The sequence below is a fragment of the Sminthopsis crassicaudata genome, chromosome 6, assembly GCF_048593235.1.
Source record: "Sminthopsis crassicaudata isolate SCR6 chromosome 6, ASM4859323v1, whole genome shotgun sequence".
In the NCBI taxonomy this organism is placed as follows: domain Eukaryota; kingdom Metazoa; phylum Chordata; class Mammalia; order Dasyuromorphia; family Dasyuridae; genus Sminthopsis; species Sminthopsis crassicaudata.
Genome location: NC_133622.1, coordinates 249,466,221 through 249,480,655, shown reverse-complemented (window position 1 = coordinate 249,480,655; position 14,435 = coordinate 249,466,221). Strand labels below are relative to the sequence as shown.

Sequence of the window (14,435 nt, the reverse complement as noted above, 5' to 3'; positions counted from 1 at the left end):
CCCTGACCCCACCTCCAGAGGAAGGTTTAGTGCTGGTCCCCAGGCCCCGCCCCCGCCCCCCCAAGCCCTGCCTCCCACCCCAGGGCCAGATGTTCAGCTGGCGGAGGCATCGGCTGGGGGAGGGGTGCTGAGGCCACAGCCGGCACTACTTCCCTGCCAGCAGCTTCATTGTGTGAGCGAGGGAGCGAGGGAGCGAGGGAGCCGGGGAGGGATGGAAGGAGGCGGCGGCGGCGGCGGCGGGAGCGGCGGCGGCGGCGGCGGCAGCGGGAGAGGCGGCGGCGGCAGCGGCTGCGGCGGCGGCCTCGGCGGCCGCCTTCTCCCCGGCTCGCGGCAACTTTGCCCCCTTGTGTGAGCGCCGGCCCCGCGGGGGGCCGCGTCCGGCCCGGGAGCGGGGAGGCAGCCGGGCTCGTGCCCCGCGCCGGGGAGAGCGGCGCCGGCCCCGGGGCGAGGGCGCAGCCGGGCTTCTGTGTGCGCGGCCGCTTTCCCTGGGCGCCGGCCCCCATTTACCTGCCGAGGGGCAGGAGCCGGCTCCCGGCGCCAGAGCGGGCAGAGCGCGGGCGTCCCGGCCCCCGCTCCCAGAGGGGGACGCGAGGAACGCCCGCTTGGGACCCGGGCAGTGTGGCTCCCGGCTCCCCGGAGTCCTCCAGAAACTTTTGCTGCCCTCCCCCGGGGGGCCCGGCGCCCGGAGGGAAGGCTGCCCCGTCGGCCCGCGCTCGCTCCCTCGCCGGCCGTGGCCTCCGAGCCTCAGCGGCGGCCGGGCCGGGAGGGACGGGGAGGGGGCTCTGCCCGCTATTCCGGAGTCTCGGGGCCGCCGCCCGCTGAGCCTGGGCCCCGGGCGGGCGGGAAAGGGCAAGGATGCCGTCCGTGATGGAGAAGTCCGGCTCCGGGATCCTGTCCCGGAGCCGGGCCAAGACGGCGCCCAACGGGGGCCAGCCGCACTCGGACGATGACAGCAGCGAGGAGGAGCACTCCCACGGTGAGAGCCGGGGACCGAGGGGGGAGGGGCGGGAAGAGGGGCTGGAGGGGGGGCAGGGCCGCTCCGCTGCCGCCACTGTCCTGGGGGCGGGGAAAGGAGAGCTCTGGGAGCCTTCCGAGCTGGCCTCCTTGGCGGGGGGAGGGGTCTCGAGAGGGAGGGGAGGAGAGACACGTGGGCATCCACCATCCCCTCGACATACATAGAGGCTTCCCACCTCCAGCCTCCAGACACTCTGCCTCCTCTCTCCCGGCCTCCAGCTTTGCCTACCCCAGCAGGGAGGGGACAAAGCTCGGGAGCGAAGTAGCCTTTCCTCTCACCCCCCTGAGCCTCCTGGGAACGAAGGTAGGGCGGCCCAGCTGCCTCTCCCTCCGGGTCACCGGGAAGCCACCCTTGGCTCCCAGAGCTAGAACAAAGGGCCGGGGAGGGGGGGAGGCCGGGGAGCCCCAGCCACACTCCCCCGCTCCGAAATGCCCACCTGGATTTCCCCGGCACTCGAGGCTCTGCGAACCGCCCTTCTCACTACTAGAGGATCATGGGGAGCGCATTCCCTCCATTTTTCGGATGAGAAAACTGAGGTTGAGGACTCCAGTGACCCTGGGCGGCCGGGCAGCGGCAGCAGGGCCGGCTGACCCCCCTGACCGTTTAGGGGCTCCCTCCCCTGCGAGCGGGGCGAGCTGCAGGAGGGGCGCCCGGGCCAGCCCCCCACCCCCGCTCTCCATCCGGAGGCTCACTCCTTGTGCCCTTGCTTCCACAGACAGCATGATCCGAGTGGGGACCAATTACCAAGCAGTGATTCCCGAGTGCAAGCCCGGTAAGGAGGTGGGGGCCCCACGTGGCTGTGGAGGGAGCCGGGCCGGGGGAGCCCCGGGGTTGGTCGGGAAGCCTTTCCTGCTTTCCCTCTGCCTCCCTGCGCTTCCTGCCCTCCCCTTCCTTCCCTGCCGGAGCCGGGCCGGCCCCCATCGAGCCCATGCCCCTTCCCTCCCCGCAGAGAGCCCGGCCCGCTACAGCAACAAGGAGCTGAAGGGGATGCTGGTGTGGTCCCCCAACCACTGCGTGTCCGACGCCAAGTGTGAGCTGGGGCCCGGGCAGGGCCTCCGTGTTTTGGGGGAGGGGTTTCAGGCTGGGGGTGCCCCGTTCAGCCCTCTCTCTGGCAGGGGGGCTGGGGGGCTGGAGCCTGACTCCTGGGTCCAGGCTCACTTTGGGGGGAGCTGCAGGGTGGGACGCCCGGACTTATTCCCCGGACCCAGCAGGGGGTCTCGGGGTCGGGATGCCTTAGTTCAGATTCATCCCTGGGAAGGGAGCTGAAGCCCGGGGTTTCATGCTTTGTTCTCCACATGGGGTAGGGGGGAGGGGTGGTCATTGCCTGGGATGCCTAGATTCAGACCCATGGGGGGAGGGGAGCCAGGGAGGGCTAGGGTTTCCTTTTTCCATCTGGGAGTGGGGACGCCTGGATCCGGAGCGGGGCTCGGCCCGGACTCGGGGCCTCGCGTTCCACCTTACCCGCGGCCCCCTCTCCCCCCAGTGGACAAGTACATCGCCATGGCCAAGGAGAAGCACGGCTACAACATCGAGCAGGTCGGTGCGGCCGGCCAGGGATGAAGGTGGGGGAGGCGGCGGGAGCGCCCGGGTGGGAGCGGGCAGCCGCTGAGGCCGTTCTCCTCCGGGCAGGCCCTGGGCATGCTGCTCTGGCACAAGCACGACGTGGAGAAGTCCCTGGCGGACCTGGCCAACTTCACCCCTTTCCCGGACGAGTGGACCGTGGAGGACAAAGTGCTGTTCGAGCAGGCCTTCGGCTTCCACGGGAAGTGCTTCCAGCGCATCCAGCAGATGGTACGGCCTCTGCCCCGGCCTCCCGGTCCCCGAGCGGGGGGCTCCCCCCTTCCCCTCCCCGGCCTGGGATCCCTCCCCTCCCCCGCCCCCCTCCCCCAGCCTCCTGCCCACCAGCGGGCCTTCCTTTGCAGCTGCCGGATAAGCTCATCCCCAGCCTGGTGAAATACTACTACTCCTGGAAGAAGACGCGGAGCCGCACGAGCGTCATGGACCGCCAGGCCCGGAGGCTGGGGGGCCGCAAGGACAAGGACGATAGGTGGGGTCGAAAGGGAGGCCGGCGGCGCCCGCGGTGGCGAGGGCTTCCTCGGGGAGCGAGAACAGGGGGAGCGGCCGGGAGGGCCAGCAGACGGGGGAAGGGGAACCGAGGGCTGGGCCGGGCCGGCCGCGGGCCTTCGGGGAGGGCTCTGGGGATCTCATCTGCTCCCTGGACCCTCTGCCAGCAGTGATGAGTTGGAAGAGGGAAGAGGAGCCACTAGTGAGGGAGAGCCAGATGCTGGGGACCCCAAGAGAGAGGTGAGGTGCAGCTGGGCTAGAGCCTGTGCCCCCAGCCCCCCCAAGCTCCGTCCCCTTCCCTGGCTCTTTGGTTTCCTTCACCTCCCTGCATTCGCTCTCCCCACAGCCAGCCCCGACCCGGCCCTTGAACGCACGACCCGGCCCCGGGAAGAAGGAGGCCCAGCTCTCTCAATACCGCCACCACCCCCTGCGCACCCGGCGCCGCCCGCCCAAGGGCATGTACCTGAGTCCCGAGGGCATCACGGCCGTGTCCGGCAGCCCCGACCTCGCCAGCCTCACCCTCCGGGGCCTGGACTCTCAGCTGGTCTCCCTCAAGCGCCAGGTCAGCCGCCCAGAAAGGGCCCGCTCTCGGGCCGGCAAGGCTGGGAGGAGACAGGCGGGAGAGGGGCCCAGCCCGAGCCCAGCAAGGCCTTTGTGGGGGCGGGAGGCGGCCGGGGGCTCCCTCGGCAGTGGGAAGGACCACCGGGTGCCCGGAGGACCGAGTCCTGGGCTCGAGGCTGCCCCGGGAGTCAGCTCTGTTGGGTCAGCCACAGCGCCCCGAGCCCAAGTCGGCTTCTCCCCAGCAAGCGGCCGGGCCCAGGGGCGCGGGGACAGGCACCCGACTGCCAAGGGGCATCGCGCCAGACTCTCGCTCCTTCCCCAGGTGCAAAGCATGAAGCAGACCAACAGCAGCCTCCGGCAAGCCCTGGAGGGGGGCATCGACCCACTGCGGCCCCCCGAGGTGAGGCTTCTCCCAGGCAGGGGATCGAGGCGCTGGGTTCCCACAGCCTCTCGGGGGGGTGAGGGGTTTGCCAGGGACCCCACTTCTTTCCTGCTCTCCTCAGGCAAATACCAAGTACAACTCCCGATGGACCACGGATGAGCAGCTCCTGGCTGTGCAAGGTGAGGGAGGACTCGGGGTGGGGGAACGAGGGTGGGCAAGTCTGGTCCGCCTTTGTTTCCCTTTATGTAAAAATGGGCCCCCCCCCCCCGCCCCGACACTGTCCCGAGGCCGCGCCATTTTGACGGCCCTTCCTCCGCAGCCATCCGAAGGTACGGGAAGGACTTCGGCGCCATCGCGGAGGTGATCGGAAACAAGACCCTGACCCAGGTGAAGACCTTCTTCGTGAGCTACCGCCGGCGCTTCAACCTGGAGGAGGTGCTGCAGGAGTGGGAAGCCGAGCAAGACGGGGCTGCCGGGGCCCCGGCTCCCGCTGAGGAGACGCGCAAGGGGGTCCCAGCCCCTGCAGCCGCCAGCGAGGAGGAGGAGGAGGTGAGCGGGGGGAGGGTGGCCCGCTCTAGAACCAGGGGCTGCCGGGGAACATCTTAGAACCCCAAGCTCCTGCTCGTGAAAGGAAGACATTCTCGGGAGCTGGGGGAGTTTGAGTCCCCCCCTTTCCTAGCTACCTGGGCTGTGGGCGAGCCCCTGACCTGGGAGAGCACTGTGTGGGGGGGGACAGAAGCTCCAGACCGCCCAGGCCAGGACCCACCGGCCCCGGGGCTCGCTCTCTTCCCTAGGTCCAGATCACGGCGGTGTCTCGGGCAGTGCCCCCCGTGGCCCCCCCTCCCGCCTCGCTGTCTCAGCCGCCCCCCCTGCTGCGTCCCCCGCTGCCTTCGGCCCCCACCCTTCTGCGCCAGCCCCCTCCGTTGCAGCAGGGCCGCTTCCTACAGCCGAGACTGGCTCCCAACCAGCCTCCGCCCCCCCTCATCCGGCCTGCCCTCGCAGCCTCCAGACACAGCGCCAGGGGAGGCCCCCAGGCTCCCCCTGCTTTGCTGGGGGGCCCCTCCGAGCCCCCATCGCCTTCGCTCTGAGCCCGCCCCCCCCCCCACCCTGGGCGCCACCTGCTTCAGCGAGGACAGCTGGGTCGGGCACCTCCGCCCCTCACTCTGTGGCAGAAGATCCAGGGCCCATGACGGGCACGACTGGACACGGGGGCTCCTGGCGGACACCGGCGTCCGGGGGGCTCGGACGGCCGCCCCCCCCCCAGGCAGCCCCCGGCCCACTCTGTGCCTGCTTCCCGGAGCTCGCTCCGGACCGGAATGTCGCCTCTGGCCGAACTGTTTTCTCTGGGATCCTCCTCCCCCGCCCCGCCTCCCCCGTAGTGGGTGTTAGTGACATAGAGTAGAGCGAGTTAGGGGCGCAGGCGGCCTTCGGGCTCGGCCCCCCTTCCCTCGGAAGGCCCGGGCGCCGGAGCGCTGCTGGGGGGAGTTAATGGCAATAAGTGTTGGGGTGGGGGGAGAGTGCTGTCAGGAAGGGGGGAGGGGGGGTGGGGGCCCAAATAGGACGAGATTTGCCTTCCGGGGGTGCGTAGAGGGGAGGGAGGTCCCCGCGCTCTGAGCCGGGCCGGGCGTCTCCCCCTCCCTGCTAGTGGGGAGTGAGTGTGTGAGCGTGCGTGTAAAACACTTCAGGCTGGGAATCGCAAAGCCACCTGAATTTATTTTTTGTCAGTTTTTAAAATAAAACTTTTTTAAAGCTCCTGGGTGAGGCCCTCCCTTGCCCCCGGGGGGAAGCGCCCGCCGGGAGCCTCACTTCCCCCCATGTCTGCTGGGAGCCCACCGCTCTGGGCCAGGGCGTGGGGGGCGCCGCCGGAGCCCACCCGAGGCTGCTCCGGTCCGAGCCGGGGCCGTGACAAGAAGTGACAAGCAGCCGAGGCCCAAGGCTCAGATTCCAAACATTCTCTTTATTACGTGTGTCTGATCCAGAGGAGAAACTAAGTATGGGAGGGGGAGGGCTGAAAGGGAACTGGGGGGGGAGAGGGACCTGACCGCCCGGTCCCTGGGCCCCCCGGCCCCCCCCAAGCTGAGCTCTTCCCCTCTGAGGTCCCACCGATCACCGAGGGGGCTCCGAGGGGGGGGGAAGCCCTTGGTCTGGAGCTGGAGCCCAACGGGGGATGGGAGGGGGTTGTGGAGACCCCCGCCTGGGACCCGGGGGCTCTGCTCGCCGCGAGCCTCCGGCCGGGAGCTGGGAGGGATGGAGAGCGGGAAGGCATCATAAATCAAAAAAACAAAACAAAAAACCCAAAAATAAAATAATAATAATAAAAAATAAAACCCATCACAAAAAATGTACAACTCCGATGCGGGGGGAGCAGCCTCTGTGCGCGTCCCCTCCCTCCCCGCCTCATTTCTCAAGAACAGAAACAGCAGAGAAATAAATTAAGGGTCGCAACGGCCCCCACCAGCTGACGCCCCTGGTCCCCTTGGCGCCGCCGGCCTGGGGAAGGGCGCGTGGGCTCCGGGCCCCCCCAGGTGCCCCCTTCTGCCCGTCTCCCGGGAGATGGAGCCAAGGGCCAAGGGGGGCACAAAGCAAAGGAGGGAGCCGGAGAGAGGAAGAGAGACCCCAGCGCTCCAAACCCAGCCGGTGCCCAAATTAATGCCAACGGAGAGATGGGGGAGGGGTGCTTGCGGGCGAGAGCCTCTCCGGAAAGAGCGAGTCCCATCCCCGGGGGGCGGAGGGGGAGCGGCGGCAGGGTCTGGAGGACTCACCGCCCAGTGCCCCCGCGCCCCGCCGCTCGGGGAGGAGGGTACGGGGGAGAAAGGCTGCCCCCTCCCCCCAACAGCAGCTTGTGGAAAGGAAATGCCCAGCAAAGGGGGGGTGGGGGTGAACAGGAGGAAATGGCACCAAAAGTAGAACCCCCTCCCCCTCCTCAGCCCAGAACCATCTCTTCCCTTGCCCAAGCACCAACAGCCCCCCCAGTCCTGACTATGGGCACTCAATGCTAGGGGCCTGAGTCTAGGAAGGCAACCCCTGGTGGTTTATTTAGGAGAAGATGCAAGGCAGGGCAGCCCCGTGTGGCCGGGGCCAGAGCGTGGGGGCGCGCGCCCCCTCCTCTCTCCGGGAAGGGGGGTCGTCCAGCCGTGCGCGATTCCCAGGCGAGGAAAGGCCATGGATCCAGTCTCAGCCACCCCAGGAGAAGGGCGAGGAGGTGTCCGGTGCGTTTTTTTTTTTTTTTTTTTGGTAATAAAAAAATTCTTGGTTTCGGCGAAATACTCTGTGCAACCGCAGTACCTGGTTCCCCGCCCCCACGACCCCCTACATTCCTCGTTTCGCGTTGGGGGGTCACGGGGTGGGGGGGAGCGGCACTCCCTCCCCCCCAGACGCGGAGAAACACACTGAGAAGGGAGGGGGCGCGCCGGCGCCCGCGCTGGTCCTGGGGCGGGGGCGCCGCGGCGGCTGGCGCGGCCCCCCCGGCAGCCTGTTAAAGCTTGAGCTCGTTGGCAATCTTGGAGGCGATGTTCTTAAAGGCCATGGAGGTGCCCGAGATGCGCTTGAAGCGCACGCCGTTGAGGGAGAGGCGGGGCAGCTTGCACACCTCCATCTCCCACTGCACGAAGGTCTCGTGGCCCGGCGTCCCGTGCATGCACAGCAGCATGAACTTCTCCTGCAGCTCGCACTGGCAGTTGTTAGCGTCCAGCACCTTCCGGATCTCCCGCATCATCTCGTTGGGCTCCATGGAGCTGGTGGTCTTCATGCTCCAGGTGAAGCGCAGGGAGCGCGGCTTCGCCTCCCGGTTCTCGTCCTTGTCCTTGTCGCTGCCCCCGCCGCCCACCAGGTGAGGTCTGCGGGGGAGAGCGGGGCGTTAGGCCCGGGCGCCTGCTTGGGGAGGGGGCGGGGAGGGCGCGCCGGGGAGGGGAGACCCCCGGGAACACGGGGCGCCGGCTCCCGAGAGTCGAGAGCACGCCGAGCCCACGGAGACAGGGCGGGGAGCCTCCGGTTCTAGGGCCTGGGCCGGGGGGGGCACCGAGTGGCGGCAGGAGGAGAGCGGGAGGAGGTCGGGCGTCGGAGGGGCTGCGCCCTCTGACCGGCTGGGGGCTCACAGCTGGCTCTCTCTCACCTGAGGGTTTCCACTCGGTCTTTGCTTTCGGGCTCATTCGGGTTCCTCAAAAAACAGAGCGAGGGAGAGTTTAGTTCGGGGTCTCACTCCTTCCGCCGCTGCCAGACCCAAGGTGAGGGAGAGAAGGGGGAGGCGCCACCGTTTGGTGGGACCGGGCCCAGAGAAGGCTCGACACCAGCGTGCCGGGGCCCCCGCCCCAAGGAGAGGAGCCGGAGGTCCGACGCTGCTCCCCACTCCCACCCAGGCTCCCCCATCCAGCGGACACCCAGGTCCGACTGTCTGCCCGCCGACGTCGGGGGTGTCTGAGGAGCTGACGGAGCAGAGAGCCAGGGAGCTGTGAGGGGCCCTGAGTGTCGGCCGGCAGGACTTCGGCAGAGATGGGGGACGGGAACGGGAGGCTCCCCGAGAGCACCCCAAGAACCCTCCCTCCCCGCCGGGCAGCCTGGGGGGCCTCTGGGCCGTGCTCCGCTGAGCCCTCCCCGGGGTGCCCACAGCCTCGGGGTTCTGGCCCCGCTGAGCGGCTTCTCTGGGGTGGGGGGGAGGCAGAGATGGGGAGAGGCACGTGGGGGAGCACAAAGACACACACAAAAACGGCACTCAAACACACCCAGAGAGGGGCAGGGAAGGGGTCCACACCGGGAGCGAAAGCCCCTCCTCTCCTCCCCAGGGCCTGCACCAAGCTGAGCCAGCTTCCGAGGGAGCCCTTGACCTCCTGAGACCTTAGGGGCTCCCTCTCTTCTCAGGGGCCGGGCCAAGGAGGATGGCCGGTAACCCGGGAAGGGGTCGGGGCCATAAACTCAGGCTTTGCCCCTTGCTGCCCTGTGGCGGATCCCTTGGGGGTCTGCCCTTCCCTGGTGTTCGGGGCCCTGAGGAGCTGTCCAGATGGAGGCGGGCCGGGGAAAAGCCGCCCAGGGACGAGATCTGCTGTGGGGAGAGGAGGGGGGCAGCTGTCTCTTGTGATGAGACTTGCCTAACAGGAGGGGGCGCTGCTGACCCCCAAACCTCTCCCTCTGAGCTGGCCGGCCCAGCCCATGACCCAGAGTCCCCACCACAAAGGGGGCAGGAGGAGCCGGAGGCAGAGCCCTTCTGGGAACCCGGGGAGCTGGGGGGAGGGAAGCCGCTCCGAGACGAATGGGGAAAGCCTCGGGCCCCTCACATGCACGCAGGGTCAGGGGAAAGGAAGCAGCCACCTGGGCCCCAGAGCCCGGGACAGCGAGGGCAAGACAATCTTAAAGGGGAGGCAGGCCCTCTGCCCAAGCCCCTCTCCCCAGAAGCCTGCCCGCGTGGGCACCCAGCAGATGCGTGGGTCGGGCAAAGCGCCCGGCCCCGGTGCCCACCCTTTCCCAGCTCCTAGGAAGTCGGGGTCACTTCCAGGCCCCGGGGCCACCACCGACCCTTCCCGTGACATTCCCTGAATGGGCCCGAGCCAAGGGTCACCCGGCTCCATCCACTGCCCTCCCCCCCCGGCCCGACGGCCCAGGAGCCTTCTCGGGCCCTCCTCCCCCAAGGCCCGCCGGGCGCGGGGCCGGGGAGGGCAGCCTCCCTTTAAGATGTCTGCTGGGAGCCAGAGGCCACACAGACTCCGTTAGCGGGTGGCAGAGGGGAGGAGCCGGGACAGGGGGCTTATGACAGAGACAGGACAGGGCACAGACACACACAGCGGGCTCAACGCCTACCTTCTGGCAAACCTGAAAGACAGATTTCTAAAAAAAAACAAAACAAAACAAAACAAAAAAGACAAAATAAAAAAAGAAATAAAATAAAAAAACCAACAACAAGACGGTGTGTGGATAAGCGGGTAGGGAGGAGGCCCTTGTGAACCAGGTGCCTGCTCGGCTAGGGAAAGCCACTCAGCGAGGCGAGGTGCCCGGGGCCAGGCCGCCCGCCCCGGGAGCGCCCGCTGCAGGGAGGGAGGGGAGCGGCCGGCCCAGCCCGAGTGGCTCTGGGAAAGGAAGTCTCCAAACCAGCCGAGCCCAGAGGCCAGAAGGCCCAGCTCTCCTGCCCCGGCGCCTTCGCCTCCATTCTGCAGCTGCGTCACCGGGAGAAGAGTTTCCATGGGAACTCAGGAGAGAAGAGGGGGCTTTTATTTTAGCATCCCAGTTCACACTCCTGGGGAGGAGGCGGCCTTGGCCATCTGCTTTGGGCTGGGACTGAGGAGCATGTGAGAGGGGGAAGGGGGTGGGGAGTGGGGGGGAGGGGGAGACACAGGGCACCCCCAGGCCCTCCACCCCTGCATCGTAGCAGCCCCGGCCCCCGCTCACCTGCGAACAAACTTGGAGGTGAACTTGCTGAAGAGGTTGCCGGAGGCCCCTCTTCGGCCCTGGCTGTGGCCAGAGGGGGAGGCAGGGGTGACCCCGTAGGGCAGGTTCTGCTGATCCCGCACCTGGCGCAGCTGCCCGGCGTGGAAGGTGCTTCTGCTCGACACGCCGCGGGGGAAGTTGGTCCGTTCGGGGGCTCCCCCACTGCTGCTGATGTTGTGGGCGGAGGGGGAGGCCACGGGGACCCTCTGGGGAGCGGTACTGTAGGGAGACAAGGCGGGTCAGGGACGGGGCCTCGGGCCAGGACCCCTTCCGCAAGCCCCGCGGCACGGAAGCAGCCATCGCAAAGGGGAGGAAACCGAGGGCAACGGGGAGGAAGAGTGAGCAGCCGGAGCTGGGGGGGGGTGTCGCGGGCACGGGCGGCCGGAGCACCTGCTGAGCTGAAGCCCGAGGGCCTGGGGGGGGGGAGGCTGTCAGTCAGTCCCTCTTGGTAACCCCCGCTTCACCTGCGACAGGGGCCGAGCCCCTCTAGCTCCCGCCCCAGGAGGAGCAGCCCCAGCACACTTGCCTGGGCCTGGGCACCTCACAGTTATTGTCTGTCGGGGGCAGCCCCGAGGCCTTGTTGGGGTGCACGGAGGCTGACATGGACTTCTGGTGCTGGCGGGGCCGGGCCGCAGAGACAGCGGCGGAGGCAGAGGCCGTGGAGGCCCGGGAGCCCGGCATGGTTAGGCTAGGAGACAAAAAGCGGCCGAGATGCGCAAGGTTGGTTAGGGGGAGCGGCGGCAGCAGGCCCAAGGCCCGGCCCAGGGCAGAGCAAGGGGAGCAAAGGGATGGCAAAGGACACGGGGGAGCACGGGGGCACGAGCTTGGGTCGGGGGACAAAGGAGGAGCACGCAGGCCAAGGATGGCGGCCGGAGGAGCGGCGCCCTTGCGGGAGCCCCCTTGGGATGCACGGCGGCTGGAGTGCCTGGACCTCCCCGAGAGGTGCCCTCCGACTAAAGAGAACAAAGGGAGTCAGATCGCCCCAGGCCAGCCCATCAAAGCCAAACAGCGAAGCCAAGGATCCTTCCCCCAGGCGGCCATCCCGGCCTCCGGGCTCCAGACTCCTCCGGGAAGAGCGGGGCAGGCGGGCAGCCAAAGCCGGACTCTGGGATGGGGAGCGAGGGCGAAGGGCCCGGGCCGGCTCCGGGCCGCGCTCACCTGTCCTTGCCGTTCTGGACGGAGCTCTGGCCCAAGCTGGCCCGCTCCAGTAGCGGAGAGTTCCGGCTCCTGTTGGTGCTGGTGGAGAGCACGCTGTTCTGTGGGGCACAGGGGGGGAGGGGTGAGCGCTGGGGCCCTGGCACGGGCGGGAGGAGCAGAAGGGGGACGGGGGAAGGGGGGCTCACCGTGGAGGGGCTGGGGGTGGTCTTCTTCCGCTCGAGGCCAGGCAGGGGACTGGCGGGCACCTTGGCGGTGCTGCTGGCCTTCCGCCCGGACTCTCGCTCCTCCTCGGGCCGCTTGTTCTCGGCGTTGTTACTCTGTGTCTTCTTCGAGTAGGAGTTGGAGGTGGGGATGGCAGGACCAGCTGGGAGCAGAGCAGGGGCAGGGGGTGAGGGGGCGCGGAGAGAAGCCCGGCCCCCCGCCGCCCTCGGCGCCTCCCAGCACTCACCCTGATCACTGAAGCGCCGCTGCTTGGGGTTGGCAGAGACGCTCCGCTGTACCTTGTGGGACGGGGAGGGGGCGCTGCTGTTGGTCAGTTCTGCCGACGGCCGCGGCTTCAGCGCGATCGTCTCACCCTCCAGCTGTAAGCCAAGCAGAGCACCCGGGGCCAGGGGAGTGGGTACATGACCAGAGGGTCGGCGGGGAGGGACGGAGCGGAGCGGCCGGGTACAGTAGGGGCGCGTGGGCGCGTCTGTACGGTGAGGGGGAAGGGCAGCCCGGGAGCACGGTCCTGGGAGCACAGAAGCCGCCCGGCCGCTCTTTCGGGGCCCGGGATCCCTGGGGGACGGATCCACTCACCTCTGAGCTCTTGTAGCCCAGGAGCAGGTAGGTGGCCATGACCTCGTTGTACTTCTGGCCCACCAGGGAGTCCTGGATCTCCTCCCGCGTGTAGCCCATGGACACCATCAGCTCTGGGGAGCAGCACGAACAGCAGCGGCCCGTGAGCTCCCGGCCCCGAGCCCGCCCGGCCGCCCCCCGAGCCCGCCCCTTCCGAGGGCCCTCACCTGTCCGCCGAGGGTCCTTGTAATCTGGCAGCGGCTCCACATATGGCTTCAGCTCGTCCTCCTCGTGCCCCACATTCATCCACCGGTCTTTCATGATTTGCTGAGGATAAAAGCGGGAAACAAGGGTCAGGGGCGAGAGCGGACCCCGGCGGAGACCCCCCCCCCCCCCCGAGGCGGCCCTCGCCCTCACCTCCAACGTGCCCCTCTTGCTGGGGTTGAGAATGAGGAACTTCTTGAGCAGGTTCTCACAGTCCGTGGACATGTAGAACGGGATCCGGTACTTCCCCCGCAGCACCCGCTCCCGGAGCTCCTGCAAGGGAAGCTGGGGCTCAGGGCCTTTAGTCCTTCCCCGGCCCTGAGCGCAGAAGGCGCCCCTCCCCCCTGCCAGGCAGGCCCCTCCCCAGCCCCCGCTAGCCAAGAAGAGGCTGCCCCCACCCAGCTCCCCGCCTTGGGAAGGCACGGAGGAAGCGGGGCGGCTCCTGGGGAGCCCCGGGCGGCCCCGTCTGAGGCCCGAGGAGGAAGGACCCAGGGGTGGTTCGTGCCTGCACCTTGCCCCACCTTGAGGTTCTGGCCGTCAAAAGGCAGGGAGCCGCTGACCAGCGTGTACAGGATGACCCCCGAGGCTCCAGACGTCCACCTCGGGCCCGTCGTACTTCTTGCCCTGGAAGAGCTCGGGGGCGGCGTAGGGGGGGCTGCCGCAGAACGTGTCCAGCTTGGTGCCAAAGGTGAACTCGTTGCTGAAGCCGAAGTCGGCGATCTTGATGTTCATGTCAGCGTCCAGGAGCAAGTTTTCTGCCTGGGAGGGAGGGAGAGGCCTCGGGGCAGCCAGAGGGGCGGGGGGGGCTCCCCAGGGGGACACGCGGCGGTTGCAGACGCCGCAGCACAGGGGGCCAAGCCTCCCGGTCACCTCCCGGGGGCCCCGCCGGGGACACTCACCTTCAGGTCTCTGTGCACGATGAACTTCTGGTGACAGTACTGGACAGCTGACACTATCTGGAAGGGGAGAGCTAGGTGAGGGCGGGCACGGAGGGCGGGCACGGGGGCATCCACCCGGATCTGGCAACGGCCCCCCCAAGCCCGTGCCGAGGGGCCGGGGACCCACCTGTCGGAACTTTGCTCGAGCCTCTTTTTCCTTCATCCTCCCATGAGCCACCAGGTAATCGAACACCTCTCCTGAAGGGGACAGGGGCAAGAAAGGTCACGGGAGAGCTCGGGGGCGCGGGCAGACGGAGGGGGTGGGGGAGGGCGCAGACTCACCTCCGCTGGCGTACTCCATCACCAGATAGAGGGTCTTCTCCGTCTCAATCACTTCAAATAATTTAACTGCAAGGAAGGACAGCGCTGTGGGCCTCCAAGAGCCGCGTCCACACAGCCAGGCCCTCGTGAGGCCCACCCCCCCCGACTCGGGGCCCCCTCGCGTTCACAAAGTGCTCTCCCGGTGGACAAAGGACCTTTGCCGCGAGCCGCCGAGGCAGACGGGCCGGCGGGAGGCAGGTGCAGGCCTCGCCCAGCACCCCCGGCCTCTGTCCTGACTGGGAGGCAGACCCATCACCGCGGGGGCCCGGAGCTCCCGAGGAGCGTTCATGGGTCTGTGACTCCATCCCCTTCTCTGTCCAGTGAGATCAGTGACCTCTCCCTGCCAGCAATGCGCGCTCTCCCCAGGACCAGCCCCCCCAAGATGGACTGAACTTTCGGAGAGGCGGCCCCCCGGGGAGACCGCAGGGGCCGCGCTGCTCTCACCTATGTTGGGATGATTCAAAACCTTCATTATTCTTACTTCCCGGAACAGCTGGAAAATAAAATGCCGAGGGTCACCCTGACTCCGCTTGTGACCTTCTGT

The 14,435-nt window shown here is 68.3% G+C and overlaps 2 protein-coding genes across 3 annotated transcripts in view; one reads left to right on the top strand and one right to left on the bottom strand.

Annotated features, from left to right (window-relative positions):
• Positions 1 to 294: 294 nt before the first annotated feature.
• RCOR2 (REST corepressor 2) lies at positions 295 to 5,776 on the top strand. 2 transcript variants are annotated; one of them, XM_074273352.1, is made up of 12 exons: positions 295 to 976; positions 1,731 to 1,787; positions 1,965 to 2,045; positions 2,499 to 2,551; positions 2,645 to 2,806; positions 2,938 to 3,062; positions 3,250 to 3,319; positions 3,426 to 3,641; positions 3,963 to 4,040; positions 4,144 to 4,201; positions 4,342 to 4,571; positions 4,817 to 5,776. In XM_074273352.1, exons 1-12 carry the CDS (start codon positions 856 to 858, stop codon positions 5,108 to 5,110), a joined length of 1,545 nt encoding a protein of 514 aa, XP_074129453.1. In that variant the 5' UTR covers positions 295 to 855; the 3' UTR covers positions 5,111 to 5,776. The 2 variants fall into 2 exon arrangements, with proteins under 2 accessions (XP_074129453.1, XP_074129454.1); XM_074273353.1 differs by lacking the exon at positions 295 to 976 and adding an exon at positions 1,124 to 1,318.
• Positions 5,777 to 5,959: 183 nt separating this feature from the next.
• The window catches only part of MARK2 (microtubule affinity regulating kinase 2), a 50,225-nt gene continuing 41,749 nt past the window's right edge, over positions 5,960 to 14,435 (bottom strand). The window contains 17 exon segments of the mRNA XM_074273346.1: positions 5,960 to 7,858; positions 8,134 to 8,178; positions 9,810 to 9,836; positions 10,395 to 10,652; positions 10,960 to 11,121; positions 11,592 to 11,689; positions 11,777 to 11,955; positions 12,040 to 12,172; positions 12,390 to 12,502; positions 12,596 to 12,695; positions 12,786 to 12,905; positions 13,154 to 13,213; positions 13,215 to 13,391; positions 13,532 to 13,588; positions 13,698 to 13,768; positions 13,853 to 13,918; positions 14,336 to 14,384. Of these exon segments, the coding sequence (XP_074129447.1) occupies positions 7,498 to 7,858; positions 8,134 to 8,178; positions 9,810 to 9,836; positions 10,395 to 10,652; positions 10,960 to 11,121; positions 11,592 to 11,689; positions 11,777 to 11,955; positions 12,040 to 12,172; positions 12,390 to 12,502; positions 12,596 to 12,695; positions 12,786 to 12,905; positions 13,154 to 13,213; positions 13,215 to 13,391; positions 13,532 to 13,588; positions 13,698 to 13,768; positions 13,853 to 13,918; positions 14,336 to 14,384 (2,076 nt within the window). The 3' untranslated portion in view covers positions 5,960 to 7,497.